This window comes from Corylus avellana, chromosome 7, assembly GCF_965113065.1.
Source record: "Corylus avellana chromosome 7, dhCorAvel1.hap1.2, whole genome shotgun sequence".
In the NCBI taxonomy this organism is placed as follows: Eukaryota; Viridiplantae; Streptophyta; class Magnoliopsida; order Fagales; family Betulaceae; genus Corylus; species Corylus avellana.
The window spans coordinates 23,123,507-23,143,332 of record NC_142496.1 but is presented as its reverse complement, the minus strand read 5'-3'; the positions used below and the strand labels follow the sequence as shown (position 1 = coordinate 23,143,332).

General features: G+C 36.7%; 3 protein-coding genes across 3 annotated transcripts; all 3 read left to right on the top strand.

Moving 5' to 3' along the window:
* Positions 1 to 1,910: 1,910 nt before the first annotated feature.
* LOC132184663 (uncharacterized) lies at positions 1,911 to 6,550 on the top strand. Its single transcript, XM_059598380.2, has 5 exons — positions 1,911 to 2,070; positions 3,023 to 3,084; positions 3,182 to 5,395; positions 5,658 to 5,751; positions 5,926 to 6,550. The coding sequence occupies exons 1-5, from the start codon at positions 1,962 to 1,964 to the stop codon at positions 6,528 to 6,530; spliced, it is 3,084 nt and encodes a 1,027-aa protein (XP_059454363.2). The 5' UTR covers positions 1,911 to 1,961; the 3' UTR covers positions 6,531 to 6,550.
* A 5,019-nt stretch (positions 6,551 to 11,569) lies between these two features.
* On the top strand, positions 11,570 to 15,087 carry LOC132184378 (Glycosyl hydrolase family 17 protein). Its single transcript, XM_059597997.2, has 4 exons — positions 11,570 to 11,896; positions 12,235 to 13,223; positions 13,308 to 13,650; positions 14,791 to 15,087. Exons 1-4 carry the CDS (start codon positions 11,803 to 11,805, stop codon positions 14,826 to 14,828), a joined length of 1,464 nt encoding a protein of 487 aa, XP_059453980.2. The 5' UTR covers positions 11,570 to 11,802; the 3' UTR covers positions 14,829 to 15,087.
* Positions 15,088 to 15,540: 453 nt separating this feature from the next.
* Positions 15,541 to 18,516, top strand: LOC132184379 (protein LIKE COV 1). Its single transcript, XM_088518569.1, has 7 exons — positions 15,541 to 15,747; positions 16,086 to 16,138; positions 16,922 to 17,031; positions 17,348 to 17,515; positions 17,599 to 17,823; positions 17,929 to 18,051; positions 18,150 to 18,516. The coding sequence occupies exons 1-6, from the start codon at positions 15,541 to 15,543 to the stop codon at positions 18,033 to 18,035; spliced, it is 870 nt and encodes a 289-aa protein (XP_088374695.1). The 3' UTR covers positions 18,036 to 18,051; positions 18,150 to 18,516.
* The last annotated feature ends 1,310 nt before the right edge of the window (positions 18,517 to 19,826 follow it).

Below are 19,826 nucleotides of genomic sequence, written 5' to 3'. Positions count from 1 at the left end.
CTGGTCGAATCCCGCGAGTCTCGACCAAGTCCCGACAGATCCTGATCGAGTCCTGGCGGTGTCCTAACTAGGTTCTGGGCGGGTTCTGGCGGTGTCTCGTGCGAGTCTAATGGTGTCCCAACCAGGTTTCGGCTAGGTCTATCGATTTGAGAATGAGATACTCAAATTCGAAAAATTGTTTACGATTCTCAAAAATAAAAACTATTTTTTGAAAATTAAAGAGTAATTTCAATCAAACGGAAATATATTTTCCGTTGACTATTATTTTACGTTGCACCAAACATCGAAAAATAAGGAAAACATTTTTCAAAAATCATTTTACGTCGAAACAAACGGAGCCTAAGATTCAAATTCCCCAAAAAAAAAAAAAAAAATAAAGAAAATAAAGAAAGAGAGGTTGAACTAAAGGAAAAGAGAGAAGAGGAACCAAAAGAAGGCATGTAAAAGTTTACAAGAGCGGGGTGGTGCGGAGAAGCTCTCCTCGGTGGTCAAGAATGGGAAGGATTTTGCAGGAGAAAAAAATTATATATATTTAGGTTGACATTTTGTGTTTTGAATTGTTTATTAATATTTTTATTTTGAGAAAAAAAAAAAAAAAAACAAAACAAAATACAAAAACAATATTTTCTACCAAACTAGGGGTGTAAACGAGTCGAGCTTGAGCGAACTTTTCTTGTTTGGGCTCGGCTTGTTTAAATTTTACTCGAGCTCGAATTTGAGCCGAGCTTAAGGACAAGCCAAAAAAATCGAGTTCGAGCTCAAAATAAATCGAGCCGAGCCGAGCTAGTGCACGAGCTGGCTCTTATATTTAATTTAATTTATTTTTTTATTATAAATTTAAACTTCAAGTACTCTTAAACAGCTCAAGAAGCCAGTTTGCATATGAGCATTTGCTTAGTCTGGCTAGCGAAGTATAGAGCTCGAGTCAATACAACAAGGCACTTGGTTTCGAAGAGAAAGGATATGCATAATTTTATAATAAAATGATGCTATTAGAAAAAAAAAAAAAAAAAAAAAAAATCATCAATTTTTAATATTAATATGAGGAATTATGTGAATAACTACCAATTCGAGCCTTATACGAGCTGCTCACGAGCTTAGCCGAGTCGAGCCGAGCTAGCTTCATTTAATATTCGAGCTATGATTTATGTTCACGAAACGCTCCATTTAATATTCGAGTCGACCTTATGCGAGCCGATCCTGAACTTGCTCGCGAGACACTTCGCTCACTAAAAGCCATATACCCAACACAAGCAATTGTAAATTAGATGTAGACAGTTAAGTTCATAGGATTTGTACAAATTGATTCATTCACGCAAAGAAACTGTCCTATCTCTTTCCCCCTCTCTCTCTCTCTCCACTCCATATGATGCCTTTTCTTGACAGGAAAAGACAGTCCACCGACTCAAAATAGTAGATTCCAAAATTCCAACTTAATATCATCAATGTGTACATTTACAACGACTTAGATTTCTCTCCACAAACCAACTTCACTAATTGTCTCTCCAGCACACCAAACCATTTACCCACTCCTCCACAGCTCCACTCTCCTTCTTGAATCATCATGGAATCTTGCTCAAAATGTGATGATTCTTCTCAGGGGAGTGACATAAAATATAGAAAAAGATTAAGAAGAAAGCTGCTCATAAAGAGGCTTGGAATAGAAGCCCCTTGAGACCTCTTCCATTGCTTGCATTAGAATAAAAGCTAGGACAACAAGAGAGAGAGACAGAGAGAGCTAACGTTCACGTCAATCTTTGAGGATAGATTTTCAAAACTCAACTAGATAGCTTGGGACAGGACTTCCACCCCCCACCCAACTCTGAAAGAATCCCTCCATCTACAAAGCAATCCCAACATTCCTCCTCTCTCTCTCTTGTCTGTAAAACAAATGTAAACACATTCTGCCATTTTTGCTGCTGAAAGGGTGCTAGATTGGGAGATTCCTCTGCAACCCCAACATGGCGAAAAGATCAGATTTTGCCCAGAAGCTGTTGGATGATCTCCGGTCACGAAAGGAACGAATAGCTGCGTCTCAAAGCTCAAACCGTTCAAACTCAATGGCTGTAGGTAGGTATCCAAGCATTTATATTGTACCACACAAGCAAATTAAGAGCATGAAATAATGTTAATATTCAGAGAAAGAACTTTCTGAAGTGTCTTTCATATGTTACTTCACTTGTTTCCTAGAGAACTTAAGAAATGGGCCATGAATGATTATTTTACTTCCAGATGATTCTGATTTTAAAAAAATTTAAAGATAAAATTTTAAAAATTCTTAAGTATACAGATCAATCATATATTTGCAGGGACGGAACCACGGGCCGGCCTGGTTTTGAAATTTTCTCCTAGGCCAATATGTACATATGGGCCTAAAAATTAGACTTAACTCCTCGTTCATGCTTTTAACCGAGAAATTTTGATTCGGTTCCGGATCTATCGGGTATCATCAAGTTAACCATGTACACAAAATTAATCAATCTTTAGTGATTTTACAGTGTCTACAAGGGGTTTCTGAAAAAAGTGACACACACTGACATCACTGACTGTCTTGCTAACTAGGACATTGATGGGAGTTTACTCTGTCTACTCTTTCTTTTTTTCTTCTGTGGGGAAGGGGGACAAAAAAGCAGGTATTTCAACTTACTGAATTCAAGATGGTGGGAAAAGGCCATGATTGTCTATTCAATGTCCACAGCTCACTTTCCATAAGATGGAAACTTCTCCAACTCATTGTATAACCAGAACAATAAATATATATAAGTTAGGGAAACTATAAAATTCAACCAAAAAAAAAAAGAAAAAAAGAAGAAGACAGGAGATATATTTGCCAAGGAAGAGAGATAGAGAGAGATTTCTTCTCACTTTGAACAGAAGTAGGTGTAGTATTATATTGCATGCACGTGCACTACATACATGTTAATGTTTCAATACAATGCTGTTTTGAGTTCAGACATTGTGTGGTTAATTAGGACTGGATATATAGTTATATCCTGTATTGTTGTGTCTTTTGTATGTGCAGGTGCTTATACATACTCCAAGCAAACTCATAAAGGATCCAGAAGCATAAAAGCACATGAAAATGTAAGTTAAAATACCCAACTTCGGTGCAATCTATTTTGTAATATAGTTTAAGCAGATGGCAGGAACTTCCTTTAATCAATTGTTTGATTTTATGCAGATGGGTTCCAGAACAACAAACATGCACAACAATAGGTCTACTGGAAGCAATAGATCATCCATCATTGAAGAAGGTTCAAAACAGATTGTTCCTTACGCCAGAGGTCGCAGCTCAGAACAAGTAGGAGATCTGTCAATGGCTCTGGCTTTTGCCATTGAAAATGGAGGAATGCTACGCAGAACAGATTCCTCTGGCAATAACTCAGTGTTGGGTTTCCTAAACCAAATTGGTAGGAGATCCATGGAGAGAAGCAGTGCAGGCAGGCACAGGTCTTCAAGTAGTGGCTTCCCCAATCTCTCTCACCTCCACATTAAAGAAATATCAAAAGGGGCAGAAAAGCTAAACCAGATTCTAAGAGCCTGCTCTAGTGGCCTTAACTTTGATAGATATTCAATAGAAATTGGGAAGGAACTTTTGAAAGGAGCCATGGATTTGGAAGAGTCTCTCAGGATGCTTGTAAACTTGCAAGATGCTTCGGATTACATGGTAAGCCCACAGAGGAAAAATCGGATCATATTGCTGGAGGATGATGAAGACAACGAAGACAACACTGTCAGAGAACCCGAGCAGAAGCAACTTGGCCGGCCAAGATTCTCCTTTGACAAATCCTCAAGCCATTTTCATAACTTCCTGACTTACCCTACTGAAGCTGCTAACTACAACCATGGAAATCAAGCTCTAGTAACTTCAAGATCTGCTTCTCACATTGCTGCATTCCCAGAACAGAGGAATCACTCAAGTTCATCTCGATCCAACGCAGAAAAGGGGAGGATTCCAAATGTTATTGCAAAACTAATGGGGCTGGATGAAATTCCACAACACTTGGATAGAAAGCAAGCCAGACAGAAAGATTCGACACAAAAGCAAAAAATAGAAGGGGTGGCCTTACAGGGAAGTACCAAGAATGCTGTACTGAAAACTAAAGACACCAAAGATCTTGAACCCTCCAAAAGACAAAAAGTGGTGGAAGCTAAAAGGAAACCGCCCCAGAAAGATTTGGAAGGAATTCAACCAGGGACAAGCTCGGAGAAGGCCTTCAGCAAAAATGAAAAGCAGCAAAGCAGCATGCCAAATCAGAATAATGGAAGTAGAAAGAATATTCAGGAGAGGAGACAGGATGATATAAAGCACAGAGAGCAGAAGGGCACAGGAATGGGCAACACCAAGGAACCAATTGCAAGGGAGCATCGGCAGCAGATGGAAGCACAGGCATCTAAAAGATCAGAAGCTGCAGTGACATTGCAAGGAAAAGCAGGGTACAAAGAAAGCATGCTTCAAACAGAAAAGAGATATACAAATACAAGCAAGCTTCTGCCAAACAACAATCAGCAAAGGTATAGTTTCCAGAAACCTGAGCAACAAGAAGAAAAGAATCATGGAGAAGAGAGGGAGCAGCAGAGTGCAAAACAAAAGTTGCAGGGGAGTAAACAAAGAGGAAGTGAAATAAATTTGCAAAAGAAGCATCAACATATGAGCCAAGCCACACACACTAAGAGAGCTTCTAAAGAAGCTGTTCGTGCAACTCAATCAGAAGGGTTTCCAACTGGCAGACACCATGAAGATCTGGTCAACGAGGAAAATTCTAGAGACTTAAACTTCCACATGAAGTCTTTAATGAATAGGAACTCAGATCAAAATTACTCTCCAAGAGACATGCAGCCTGAATCAGGAATAGGAAAAGCTCGAATTCTGCCAGTTATGGAGGAGAAGCCTCTTTACATACCAGCCATGCCGCAGAAGGCGAAAAGCACGAAAGCACATAAAAGCGAGACGCCTCGAAAGATTGATGAAGTAGCAACCAGAAGAAATGGAACACTGCACAATTTTGCAAGGCCACTAAAACATCAGAGCTCCATTTTGCAAGAAGCGAAACCAAGAATGTATGACAAACTCAGTGGTTACAAAGGATCAGCAGAACAAGTCAGAATCAGCAGGCCTAAAGAAGCAGAATCACATATCATCAAATCCAACAAATCAGCATCAATTATCCAACAATTGAATGTGGCAGAACTAGCTGAAGAAGCTGAGCATGCTTCCCATTTGTACAGTCCTCCAGGAGCACATATCATCAAATCCAACAAATCAGCATCAATTATCCAACAATTGAATGTGGCAGAACTAGCTGAAGAAGCTGAGCATGCTTCCCATTTGTACAGTCCTCCAGGAGGTGGATACCAAAGACTAAAAGAACCAACTCTGCCTTCAAATGCCAGCGTAAGTGTAATTAAGATCTTAAAGCTTCATTACCTATAAACCTCATCTAGCTATTATGAGTAATACTATTTAGTAGTTTGCTATACGACTGCCATGCAACCGAGACGCCGTGCAGGAAAAATTGGCCTTTGATTTTTTGTTTACAAGTGCTAATTTAAGTTGTATGACAATCGTATAGCTATTATTTCTTCATCGTCTACAAAGCATGTTACCTTTGCAATTCAATAGGAAGCTCACAAGAGTTTCATTGAGTGTTATGCAGAGTCAAAGAACGGTCCCAACAATCAGTAGAGATCAGCAAGATCAAGTACCTGTTTTTGGTGGAGATGAATTCAAGGCAAAATTTACATCAAGGGGTAAGAAAAGCCTTATGCTTTCAATATAAGTATCCAACTTCCAGAAATAGATATGTTTACTTTTCTTTTCCACCAAAAAGCAGAGCAGAGAATTAGCAGAAAGTTTCAATATTTGTAGGCATACTTGTTCAGTCAATAAATATGTGAACAAATGATGAACATTGTTGTATGTAGACATCTCTTACCCCTCACAACCGGAACACCAGAAAATGGTCAAATCAGGAATGCAAGAGCCGCCATTGACAGAGAGTGAAAACTGCCTGAAGAAGATACTGATAACAAGTGAACTATTCCTCAACACAGCAGAGGCACTTTTCATGCTAAACATTCCTTTCGAGATTCTGAATGCCGGCGGCGGCCATGACTGTACTCGAGACGAAGAAAGCAAGCTCATATTGGACTGCGGCTATGAAGTGATGAAACGAAAAGGAAGAAGGCAAGAGCTCATTGCTCATCCCTGCGTGAAGATATCAATCGGACCCATAAAGGTAAGCTCCTTGGACGACTTGGTCAAGCAGTTATACAAAGACTTCGACACGTTGAAACTCTACGGCAGAAATGGGAATCCTGCGTGCGATGTTGAAGATTATCTTCCGGAAATGCTGGAGATCGATGTCCACAACAGGGATACCGACGTGAATTGCATGTGGGATTTGGGTTGGAACGACATCGTGTTTGCATTGCTTGAAAAGGACGATGTTGTAAGGGACGTGGAAAAGCACGTGTTCCATGGACTCATCGAGGAGATCACCAGGGACCTTCTGCATGTCTGTGTTTGATCGAAAACAATATTGTCTTTTGGTTTTCTGATTATTAACGGAATTTCTTCATGTCGATTGCGTTGTTTTGTAAACGATGAATTTTACAATGTAATGCTCACTTGCAGGTTTGCAATTCATAAGGTAATTAAAGTATATGCAATTCTCAATTCAAAATTCAATATTCATGTTCTTGACAACTCCAATCTCCAATTTGGAAATTGGATTAATGCCAATATTTATTTATGTCCTGTTATAATAAGGAAAGATAAGATATTCGTTCATTTTTTTGTAGCTATTTCGGGCTTGAAACAAAGGTTACTCTAACTTTTATTACAAATTTTTTACTATCAGTCGATCACTAAACAACTTTTTTTTTTAAAAAAAATGTTTGAAATACTATAATTTTTATTACAAACTAATATATCAATTTATAATTAATTGAAATAATTTAGAGTATATGATTGACAACACAATAAATATTTAATTAAGCTAAAAAAATCAATATTTTTTGCTTAATAATTTCAACAATCGGTTATCAACTTCCATTTGTAACAAAGAAACGAAAAATTGTGAACTCGAGGAGCAATTCAGTTGGCTAAAGACTCGTTTTTAAGGGATAGTTTAATTGACTGGAGATCACGCCTTATAAAATAGAGGTCATTAGTTCAAATTCCTCTCCCCTTGTGCGAACATATCAAAAAAATAAAAAATAAATTGCCTAGAGACTCCTCACTGCTTTGAATCTCCCTTTCCCCTCTACTTTTTCCTGTAAGCTGCCTGACTTTGAACCTGTTTGGGATTGAGTTTGAGAAATAAAGCTTTTAAATCAAAATGAGTTTTTGAGCAAAAGTTTCATTTTTAAACTTTTGCTAAAAGTACGTCTTGACCATTTTTAGGCTTTTTGGACCCTTAAAAGTGCTTTTAATTTTTTTTTATCAAACGAGTACTTTTTTTTTTTTTTCTTCAAACGGACTTTTTGAGTATTAAAAGAACTTTTAAGCCCCTCAAACGCAATTACAAACAGCTTCTTTGTCTCTTATCTTCTAAACCTTATGATGGGCTATGCATGTCCTATAGATTACACAAAATCCATGAGGCCCATTTACCTCACACGTGTTTGGTATATATGTGTAGTTGTGGGTTTCTTTGACTATTGAGGCCCAAAACATCGTAAAAGGGTGGGGTAATATATATATATATATACTTTTTGTGGTATATATATATATAACAGATCGACGAATCTGATTGCGAGCAATCATCATGAAGAGATTCTGCTTTTTTAGTTTGTGGTTTTTAAATTTGCTCTTGGGCCGTGAGGAACATTGCAATGTGTTAAAGATGCTTTGTGGATCAAATGGCTTTGGCAGGTCCCATGTGTTAAAGATACTTTGGCAACTTTTCAAAGGCAACGTTCATAACAAGGTGGTGAGGACAATATATAATCATCTCCCCTACTTTCTTTTAGCTTGATCGATTATATACAAAGTGTGAACAATTAAAAAGTAATACTTGCTCCTAATCAGGACGCAACCAAAAATAAATAAAAAATGATCTATGCTTTTATCCTTTAATTATATAAAACTAGAAAGTTTTAGAGTTCTATTCTTAGTTACCGTTAGGGTTAGGGTCGAAATATAAGTGTGAGTGATCAATACAATATAATTTAGACTAAATCTATAAATTTAAGTTTTCAGGTCAAGACCATGTTTAAATAATTTGATATCAAGGTCGAGGATAATAGACTTATCTTCTTAACAATTAATATAGAGATATGCTATAGTGCAATAAAAAGATTATTTTTAACCTATAAAAGTCTTAGGTGGCAAGAGGCTATATGCTCATTGGTGGGTGGGGCCACAGCAACTACGGATGGAGCCTATGACCTGCCACCTAGGACTTTTATGGGCTAAAAATGATATTTTTATTGCACTAAAGCATTTCTCTTATAAAAGTTTTAGGTGGTAAGAGGCCACAGGCCCATTAGTGGGTGAGATCACAACAACTACAGATGGAGCATATGACCTCGTATCACTTAGGACTTTTATGGGCCAAAAATTATATTTTTATTACACTAAAGCATTTTTCCCGTAAAAGTCTTAGATGGCAAGATGCCATAGGCCCATTAGTGGGTGGGGTCACAACAACTACGAATGAAACCTATAACCTCTTATCATCTATGACTTTTATAAGAAGAAAAGATCTTTTTATTGCATTAAAGCATTTTTCATAAATATAATATTGCTGCCTTGATTTTTCTATTGCGTGTTGCTTCCAGCTGGGCAATTGAATGGATCATTACAAAAAGGAGCGACCCCAACCAACAACACGTTGTCGGAGAAATCTCCCTATAAAATACACCTTGGTCCAAAAGGGCAAAGGCATTCTCACTCATCTTTGCTTCGTGTTGTAAACTTCCTTTATTTAAATTAAATAATATAAAAGAAATCCACAGAGAAATGCAACAACAAATGTTGGTTTTGGTATAGGTAATGGTTTTGGCATAATGGCATTGCTGCCTTCTTTATGTTGTTTTAAGCACGAGTGGGTATGTTATACCAAAAAGTGGTATATGATTGGAAAGGGGTTCTGGTTGTTCACATTGTTTTCACATGGTGGTGTTGTTAGCATTCATTAGGTCGTTTTTTTTTTTTCTTTTTTTTTTTTTTAAATTTAATATTTTTGGCCGCTAGAATTTATTTCAATCTAGTCTATAAAATCTGCATGTATTCGTTAAGCATGTGAGAAATACATATTTCTTTTAATAACATTAACAAAGTCGGAGATAATTCTATTAAAAAAACATGTGATTCTCACGTGTTAATTTTATAGACTCAATAGAAGGAATTTCCTCTAACCAAGTTTCGAGAAAAACTCAGTCCAATATTGATTATGTTATTATAAACAAATTTTTAATTTTTAATTTTTTTTTTTTATAAAGTATGAGTATTAATCCGAATTTCTAACCATACTCAACTCTAAGTCAACTACTATGAATTACAATCCAAACACCCATGCTTTCACACTGAAATTTGTCAACAAGAACACAAAACTTAATAAGATTAGAGACCCAAACTATAGATTATAGTTTAGTTATTGTGCTATATGAATAATGCTATTTAGATACGACTGTTGTATAATTGGAATGACGTGACAATGATATAGTTTTTTTTTTCTTTTTTTACAAGTGACGATCAAATGACTATTTTTACTAACATATTATCAACATCTTACCAAATAATAAATAGCACTAATATATATATGGTTAGGTCCTCAAGAGGTAGTTTAATCGGCTATGAATCACGCCTCATGAAGCGAAGATCACTAGTTCGAATCCCCCATTCTCCTTCCCTTGTGTAAACATGTATTGTATATATATATATATATAGAGAGAGAGAGAGAGAGAGGATGTAATTTCCATAACAGTTGAAATCGGTCTAGATATAGTAAGAACAATAATTAAAGACAATAAATTATAAATGATGAGAGGGATTCTCTGTTAAAAGTATTACTTCAATTTCAAAACATTCTTGTGAGGCATCTATCCTTGGAGTACTACTAGTCGTCCAGTACTGGAAAGCTTGAAATTGTCTGAAATCTTGCTTTTACTTGTGCATGAATTATACCATCCTTCCTAAAGTTTGCTAACCTTTGTGGGTTCCTCCTTAAAGTAACATGTTTTCTCCAATTATATGAGAAGCCTTTTGCAGCGTGCTTCATTCAATTGGAAATTCTTTCTTTGCTTTTCATATTGCTCAAATCTCTTCTGTATGTTGGAAACTTTGTCACGTTCCAGAAAGACAGACCTTGCTATTTCTTAGCACATAAGTAAAAACCCACGTAGCTTTGCCTTTCTGCCAATGGAGTTGTTTCTCTCTTTTTGCTTATGGAGTTGTCTCTCCTTTTGCGTGTGGGAGTTGTTTATTAATTTCTTATCACATAAGTAAAAATGTATATAAAAATTATATAATTCAATAACAAATGTTTAATCGATTGAATTTGAGGAAATTTTTTCAACATAGTTCAAAGAAAAATTTGTTCTTAAAAAAAAAATTAAGAATAAATTTTTTTGTTAGTTAAAAAAAAAAACACATTGATGTGAAATGGTAACATGAGAATCCATTTAAAACAAGTTACGCTTAAAGCGAAACAAAGTCCTCCAAATTAACCTCAAAATGTTTCTCAATTTTTCAAAAAAAAAAAATCCCTACAATTATTATTATTATTATTATTATTATTATTTTCAAATGAGGGAAATGGGAAAGGAAAATATCATTATAATTCTTTAAAATAAAATTTTTACCCCCATAATTTTTTATTTTTTTAATTTCCTTCCCTACATCTAAAATCTTAATTCTGGCCTTATTGCCTTAAGCATTAACATAAGTTCTTACCTACCCGTCCCCAAGAGGTAGCTCAATTGGCTGGGACCACGCCTAATGAAGCGGAAGTCACTAGTTCGAATCCCCCCTCCCCCTTCCCTTGTGTGGACATGTCAAAAAAGTTCTTACCTACCCTAATGAGTAAGATCTTGACAATTTGAACTTGTCTGCAATTTTGTAAGGGTTCGTTTGGGATTGTGGTTTCAATAAGTGCGATTTTAAAAATTGAGTTTTTTAAATCGTTACTTTTTGAAAGCATAAAGGCATTTGATAAAATATGTTAAAAAATATATATTTTTTTTTATCAAATTTTGTGATGCGAAAGCGTGATTTTGATTTAAATTCACGCTTTTTTAAATAAGCACTTAGCCTATTTATAAAAATCGCATATTTTCTTTTATATTTTAAATTAAGTACTTTTTAAATTGCAATATAAAACGCCTTATATTTTACAATATATTTTAAAAACATAAATTATTATTACAAAATTACAATTTCAAACACACCATAAAACTTACGAGTTGCCCCGAATAGAATCCCACAAACCGATACACCGGATCCAAATCACATGCCCATTTTTCATCCGAAAGGGGCATTCCAACGGTCGCAATTCATGGGCATTCACGTCATTTGCGGAACTACCTCAGAGATAAAAAGCGACTTTCAGCTCACAATAATTCTCAAAAACGCCAATTCGACTCCGTTCCCTTCCAAAGCCACGCGTTCAAATCACGCAAGAACTTTCAGCTCGCACTTACTCCATCTTGATGCGCAGAGGTGCATAGCGTACACTTTACAGAAGTTCTTGCCACCACCGAAAGCTCTTTTTACGGTCTTGCCCTTCTCCTTTTCGCGTCTCCATCTATTTCTTTCCTGGCCACTAGCTTCCAGCTTCCCGAACACTCTGAAACATGCGAAACAGAGAGTCATCTTCACCTATGGCGGTGCTTCGTTACGTTGCCGTTTTCGTCTTTCTTGGCCTTTTCCATGCTGTACACGTCGCCAGTAAGTCTATAGTTTATCTTCAGTTTAATGTCTCTGTCTGAATTCTTGATTTTCTTCGTTTAAGGAGACCGGCTGATCATTGTCTTTCACCTGCTGTGCTCCTAAGCAGTCACTTAATTTCTTCAATTTAAGCTTTTTAAACGTAACGGCTTCTTTGAACATTGACCTCCCAGGACCAAAGGAGAAAAACAAAGAAGTAACGCTCTGTTTGGTAGCTAAGAAATCACAGGAAATAAAAAAAAAATGAAAAAGAGAAAGAAAGTATAATATTGAGAACAATCAAAAACCCATTTCTGTTTTTTTTTTTTTGGCCGTAACGGTGTGATCTCTTTGTGCAGACTCGCAATCATTCATCGGTGTGAACTATGGGCAAGTTGCCGACAACCTCCCGCCACCTGCAGCCACCGCTAAGCTTCTCCAATCCACCTCAATACAAAAGGTCAGACTGTACGGATCCGACCCAGCCATAATCAAAGCCCTGGCGAACACAGGGATCGGAATCGTCATCGGCGCCTCCAACGGCGACATCTCGGCGCTAGCCTCCGACCCGAACTTCGCCAAGAACTGGATCAACTCCAACGTGATGCCCTTCTACCCTGCGAGCAAGATCATCCTCATCACTGTCGGCAACGAGGTCATGACCTTCGGCGACCGGGGTCTCATGGAACAGCTCCTGCCGGCGATGCAGAACCTACAGAACGCCCTCAACGGCGCGTCCTTGGGCGGGAAGATCAAGGTCTCGACGGTCCACTCCATGGCGGTGCTCAAGCAGTCGGAGCCTCCGTCTTCCGGAAGCTTCGACCCAAGTTTAGGCGACCTGATGAAGGGGCTCTTGGCGTTCAACAATGCCACCGGGTCGCCTTTCACGATCAATCCGTACCCGTACTTCGCATACAGGGGCGACACGAGGCCGGAGACTTTGGCCTTTTGTCTTTTCCAGCCAAACTCGGGGCGGTTCGACTCAAACACAAAGATCAAATACACAAACATGTTTGACGCCCAGGTCGATGCGGTTCGATCCGCGTTGAATTCCATGGGCTTCAAGGGCGTCGAGATTGTAGTGGCGGAGACTGGTTGGCCGTACAAAGGAGACACTAACGAGGCGGGGGCGAGCGTTGAGAATGCTAAGGCTTATAACGGTAACTTGATTGCGCATCTGAGGTCGAAGGTTGGGACCCCATTGATGCCGGGAACGTCGGTGGACACGTATCTGTTTGCCCTGTACGATGAGGACTTGAAACCTGGACTTGCTTCTGAGCGAGCCTTCGGGCTCTTCAAGCCTGATCTAACCATGACCTATGATGTTGGGCTCTCCAAGAATAGCCAGGTGAGAGAATGCAATGCATAAATTCTTAACATTTTGAAATTAGGCTGCCGAATTTTTGAAATCCTTTTCTTTTGCTTGTTGAAGACTCCATCTACGCCAAAATCAACTCCAGTTACTCCTTCACCAACTCCGGTTACTCCGTCACCTACTCCGGTTACTCCTTCTTCACCAAAGCCGAAAAAAGGAGGAGCATGGTGCGTGCCAAAGGCGGGCGTATCAGATGCCCAATTGCAGACGAACTTGGATTATGCTTGCGGACAGCCCGGAATCGACTGTAGTCCAATCCAACCAGGCGGGGCTTGCTTTGAACCTAACACGATACCATCTCATGCTACTTATGCCATGAATCTCCTCTACCAAACTGCCGGCCGGAATCCATGGAACTGTGATTTCTCACAAACGGCCACACTCTCATCCAACAACCCCAGTATGTTCTCTAATCTTTTTATTCTAGTTTTGTTTGAGCTTGATAATTTGCCCATGTCAAAACAAAAGATAAACGGATTTTTCTTGATTGCCTCAATATCTATTGTATTAATTTGGCACAGAATATTAGGTGACATTAATTCTATAATGTTTTTAAGCTGCTAGTTCATGCATACAAGTGTTTTATATTGATTTTCTGTACTTCCCATCTGCCACTTTCCTCCTATCGTCATCATACTCGATGTTCAAAATTTGTAAATTTTATTTTATTATGGTAGCTATTTCTCTAGAAGAATGTGACCGTTATGAGCAAACTTCTATTGTCTCTCGAGCATTTTCAGCATATCTTTTGTTATTTTTCTTATATTTAAAGATTTAAACTATTCTTTACTTCTCTATGTCAAAATATACTTCAATAGTTTCGCTTAATCATTCCTTATATTATTAAAAGAAAAATGTTAGGTATGTTTCTAGTGTTCTCCTAGTATCCTCCCAATTGTGATGTAATTTTTAAAATCACTAATAAATTAAAAGTCAATAATAATAATCTTAAATTCAATGATAATTTTAAAAGTCACATCACAGTGGAAAAACACCAGGAGAACACTAGAAGAACACCTAGCATTTTCCTTATTAAAATATTTATTTTTTTTAATTATATTATATATATGAGAAGAGAGATGAAAGAGAATTGTGAGACATGACTAATGAGAGAAGTGAGGAGAGAATTATTTTTTATTTATTTTAATAATTATAAAGATTGCAATAGTGGAACCCAATGTTTTGAGTTTCATTGTAGCAATCTTAATGTTTAGAATTCATTTAAGGGGTCTGTTGTAAGACGTTTTTTACGATTTTTTGGACATATTCTCTAAACTTAGAATAAGGGAGTTTGTTATGAATGCTCTAGAATGGGGTTGGCCTGCTATTTGGAATTTTTTTAAATAAAATTGCAAAAAATCTTTCACCTAAGAGTGCATTTAGAAAAAAAATGAATAATTAAAAATGTGTAAACTATTTTGTTTTACCATGTGTTTTACAGAATGCACCATTCGTAATTTTACATAACGTTTAACTACGTTTTGAAATTATTATTTTTTATTTTATTTTTGTATACTTATGATTAATATCTCTTTTGCAGGCTATAACAACTGCGTTTATCCGGGTGAGAGTACCTGAGAAATGAGACTTTTTATGTTATCAAACGAATAAAGGATTCTCACTTAAAATAAAGAGGGAATTTGTATGAGTATTAATGCTTGTGAAGGAATGTTTATATATTTAAACTAGGAAACGATCTCTAAATGTAAATGTTTAATAGTGCTCGTGTTTGGTAATAGGCTTGTATTTCCTTGAATTCTTCTTTGTGAATTAAAGATTTTACTATAAATCCTTTATAAATTAGTGCGAATGGATCACATTATATTTATTATTTTTAGTTACTAAATATGGACCGTTACATAGCAATTTACATGACGAATAATTAACAAGTTAAAAAGAATTGCAAATTAACAACATTTTCTTGCCATCCTTTCATTTTCTTTCTTACTCACGTGATGATTATGTATTTAAGAGTGACAAATAATTGTCGTCACGACTTTCATTTTACTGGTACGTCGTCGTTTGATGATGATTATAAATTTATAGCTATAATTTAGTAATTTTTTCCCCCCGAAATAAAATCCTCGCCAAGCTCTTTTCTTTTTCTTTTCTTTTTTTTTTTTTTTGTAAGTGCCAAGCTCTTTTCTAATTGGCTAGATTGAGTTTCCGTTACGAGCTTCCGAGTATCCTGACCCAACTTGATCACACGGTTCTTCCATATTCTTGCGTGCGCGCGAAAGAGAGAAGGCGAAAAGCCCAGAAAACGAATCTACGAAGAGAAAGAAGGAAAATGGCGACGACGACGACGAGAGAGAGAGAGAAGGAGAGGGAGTGGGAGAGGGAGAGGGAAAGAGAGAGGGAGAGGGAGAGGGAGAGGGTGAGAGATCTGGAGCTCCTGATTCCCGTAGCGGGAATTATCGAAAATGGAGGCTCCAAATCTTCGTCCCCTTCGTCCTCTCCGGCGGTTGCCTCCTCGCATCATCACTCCGGCAGAGAGGTCTCGTTTCAATCTCTCTTTTATTAGCTTCTGTTCTGTGAAAAAACTAGTAATTCCTCCGCAATTTCAGTTTCTTTTGTCTCAATTTTGTATTATCACGTATGGATCTACTGATTGAAAGAGGTACATGTATATCGTATAGAGTTTTGGGCCTTTTGGATTATTGTTCGTGTGGAATTTACATTTGATCAACAATATGTGACAATCGTTACGATAACCCAACGATATGTTATATGTGAGATTCTATCATGCGTGAAACTCCAATATATGGAGCATGTGCCATTGCTGACGACTCCTTGACAATTATATAAACAAATTATTGTTTGTTTGCTGTGTAGGCATTTTCTAAAGTCATCCGCAGCTGGGCCTCCAAGAAGTTTATGAGCGGATGGTAAGCTCCTTATGTTAATTCTTTTGGATGATCTTTGCATCAAGTTTTGGGGGTTTGGCCTTTCGGGGCATTTGGTGTAGTATTTATTGGATAGGTCCACAAGTTTTAATAATACTTCCCCAGTTGCATGTACTTTGTAACTAAATGGTGGTACTATTTTGTCAAATTCCTAAGCCAATATGGCACTTCTGCCAATGAATGGTTATTGAAACGAAACACACTTCCACCATACGGCAGTAGATCTGCACTTTCCTGTTGAGGAAAGCACAAGTATAAGAGTGTGATTGGTCCCGTGATTTCTCATGTCAAAATGCGTTTTTAAACAAAATTACTGAAAGTGTTATGTTTAAGAGTGTTTTTGAAAAAACGGAAATCAACATTTTCAAATTGTAAATAAGAGGTGGTTTTTAAAATCGCAAAAGCAACACTCTTTTACAGGTTTTTTGGACATTTAACTGCATTTCTATAAATCGTGTTTTCATTTAGTGCGTTTTAAATCACAATTTTTTCAAACCGGTAGACCAAGTGTGCACTAAGAAACCCATCTTTGCTGTTCTTGGTATATAATAGACCCGTTGCAAAACAAAGGTATTATAACCAAAAACGAAATGAGCTTTTGTCACCATGATTATAGAGTCATTGCTTTCTCAATACTTAAGTTTGGAGGTCATTGTTTAATTGCTATGATATTATCTAAATTGAGCTTGAACATAAATAAACAATGAAGTATGTAACATGAAAATCTTTTGGATATGTTCCATGAAAATCTTATATTGTTTGCAGTGTCATTCTTCTTCCGATAGCCATTACATTCTACATCACTTGGGGTTTCGTTCATTTTGTGGATGGTTTCTTCTCCCCGATCTATAATCATCTAGGGATCAATATTTTTGGTGAGTAAATTTACTTATTCTGTGTTTTAGCAGTTTTTTGAGGATTGGGACGACTTGAACTTTTTATGGTTATAACTTGTTAAGATCAATTTGATTGGGTTCTATTACATCAAATAGTCAAAATACAACTTTAAAGGCAATGCTAATTCATCTGAGGAAGGCAAATATACTTCATTCTTTACCGAGATGGAGGGAAACATAGTTTTAACTCTTGTTACAGGGAGTGCTTGCTTAACCAAGTCAATTGAGTTGAATATTTCATGCCATGTGCTATTATTTTAGTTTTCAACATGTGCATAATTTAGATAACCTGCAGGTCTTGGATTCGTGACCTCCATCACTTTCATATTCTTAATTGGTATTTTCATGTCATCGTGGTTGGGTGCTTCTGTTCTTACTCTTGGGGAATGGTTCATTAAGAAAATGCCACTTGTAAGCTACATCTATGCTGCCTCTAAGCAAATAAGTGCTGCAATATCGCCTGGTAAATATACATATCAATATATTTACGCTCTTGGCATTTGGGTTTTGAAGCTCATACTCACTCATCTGGGCATTACCTTACAGATCAGACTTCTAATGCCTTCAAGGAAGTAGCTATCATAAGGCACCCTCGTGTTGGAGAATATGCGTTTGGATTCATCACGTCTACAGTTGTTCTTCAGAGAAGCATGGGCGATGAAGAACTCTGCTGTGTTTATGTGCCCACCAACCACCTTTATCTAGGAGATATTTTTCTCATTAATTCCAATGACATAATTAGGCCCAGTCTGTCAGTTCGAGAAGGAATTGGTATGATTTTAAACATAGAAATCGACCCCCTTTTTTTTTTGTTTTTTTTTTTTTTCTGATATGAATGTTTAACTAAAACGGGTTTGATTGTCATGGGAGGTGCAGAAATTGTCATCTCCGGAGGCATGTCAGTACCTCAAATACTGAGTACAGCTGATGCCCGGCCCAGTCCAGCAGCAAGGATTGGCGACTATGGACCAGTGAAAGTATAACAATGGACTATGAATGGTGGGAATAGATTTCAATTTTCATATTCCTTTTTCTTCTTTTTTTCTTTTTAACTTTGTTCTTTTTCTGAGTAATCAGAATTATGATTCTGTCCTTAGACTAATTGATGAGAGCTGGAACACAACAGCGCTAGCCAAACAAGTTTTTTCCGAGAAAGTGTTGAGGCTTGAAAGTTGCTAGACACTTGTTCAGAGAATGTGATGGCAGTTCATGCACTGAGGTGACCAGTGGAGAAATCCCAAGTGAAGTGAAGAATCAAGAACCTCTAGAATGACACATGTACAGGCACAACTATGGCCGTTCTTTTTTCTATTTGTTTATGGTGGGAATTATCTCAGTTTAAAGCGTCCCCTTCTGTCTTCTTTATGAAAGAGAGTGTATTTCTCCAAGCAGCTTATTTGTGGTATTTAATGCAAAGATTGGGTGAACGGCCCATGTCAATGTATTTTTATAATTATAAGCACCTTAAAGGCACGTAACCGTTTACATTTGAAAAAAAAATTATTCTCCTACACGATTGAAAATTGCAGTATAAGCCCGTTGTCTTTGAATGACTGTCATTGAACCTGAACTTCACTTTAGGACTCAATGAATTAAGAGGAATGATAGAAACACAATTTCAGCTCAACTTTTTTTTTTTTAATTTTTTTTTTATGTGGTCATTTTAAAAAAAAAAAAACAAACAAAAAAATTCTGAAGTAATAATATCATATGTGGTCATTTTTTATTTGGTATTTTTTTTTAAAAAAAAAAAGATATTTTTCTTCTGAATAATGACCATTTAAAAAAAAAAAAAAAAAAAAAACCCACATAGGATGTTATTACTTCATAATTTTATTTATTTTTAAATGACCACATAAGATAAAAATTGGGCTAAAGTTATATCTCTATCATTTCTCATGAATTGATACTTCATTTAGGATTTAGTTCGACGTAATCTAAACCCGACACACAAACACAAATTAACATTCATAACTTCATTTTACCAATGAGGTTTGATACGAACACGACACAAATCCAACTCATGGCCAACTTCTCTCCTATGTGTAAAAGAAAATTGAATTTTAAACCAAACAAATTGTCTTTTTTCCCAAAATTCTCTCTATCAATTTTTTTTTTTTTTTTTTAAATGACATGTAGGAGAGAAATTGGTCATAAATTAAATTTATGTTGTGACCTTAACATTTTCCTTTACCAATACCACAGTACCATCCACCTCATCAAGAACGTATTTTGTTGATTGGCAAACAAGATATTCCGGAATGTCCTTTTTTTTCTTTAAAAAAATGATGTTGTTCTGCAAATATCTAATGTGACAAAAAAAATAACGAAAATTCCAGGAAGCATGACACTGTTAACAGCCACATCATCAACCTCCAACACTATCTCAACAACCAAGTTTATTTGATACACTGCAGTTGCTAGATATTGTTTGCTTGAATGTTTGAATTTAAACTATAGTTAGATAGGTTACATGATCTATTGTAATTAAGTGTATAAATATACTCTTTTGATAATAATCACGGGGACCCATGCTTCACTCCCTTCCCTAGTCCCTACAAATCAAATCATTGGATAACAGGAAATTATTATTATTATTATTATTTTTCCTTGAGGGAAAAAAAATGACATTCTACCATGCATTGTGTCAATGCATCCGCCACTTTGAATCATTGGAGAAGGGGATTTTTATTATTATTTTTTTTTTTGGGGGAGGGGGAGGGGGGGTTGTTTTTAAATACAAAAAGGAAATTCCAGCATATGGCTAAGAAAAT

What these genes read in the sequence shown, in the direction of transcription:
- LOC132184379 (XM_088518569.1), top strand. Translation starts at nt 15,541, where the DNA reads ATGGCGACGACGACGACGAGAGAGAGAGAGAAGGAGAGGGAGTGGGAG. An exon ending in AAGAAGTTTATGAGCGGATG is followed by an intron (nt 16,139 to 16,921) that starts GTAAGCTCCTTA and finishes TATTGTTTGCAG; the next exon opens with TGTCATTCTTCTTCCGATAG. An exon ending in AAGTGCTGCAATATCGCCTG is followed by an intron (nt 17,516 to 17,598) that starts GTAAATATACAT and finishes ATTACCTTACAG; the next exon opens with ATCAGACTTCTAATGCCTTC.
- LOC132184663 (XM_059598380.2), top strand. Translation starts at nt 1,962, where the DNA reads ATGGCGAAAAGATCAGATTTTGCCCAGAAGCTGTTGGATGATCTCCGG. An exon ending in TTCAAACTCAATGGCTGTAG is followed by an intron (nt 2,071 to 3,022) that starts GTAGGTATCCAA and finishes TTGTATGTGCAG; the next exon opens with GTGCTTATACATACTCCAAG. An exon ending in GGCAAAATTTACATCAAGGG is followed by an intron (nt 5,752 to 5,925) that starts GTAAGAAAAGCC and finishes TGTTGTATGTAG; the next exon opens with ACATCTCTTACCCCTCACAA.
- LOC132184378 (XM_059597997.2), top strand. Translation starts at nt 11,803, where the DNA reads ATGCGAAACAGAGAGTCATCTTCACCTATGGCGGTGCTTCGTTACGTT. An exon ending in GGCTCTCCAAGAATAGCCAG is followed by an intron (nt 13,224 to 13,307) that starts GTGAGAGAATGC and finishes TGCTTGTTGAAG; the next exon opens with ACTCCATCTACGCCAAAATC. An exon ending in ACTCTCATCCAACAACCCCA is followed by an intron (nt 13,651 to 14,790) that starts GTATGTTCTCTA and finishes TCTCTTTTGCAG; the next exon opens with GCTATAACAACTGCGTTTAT.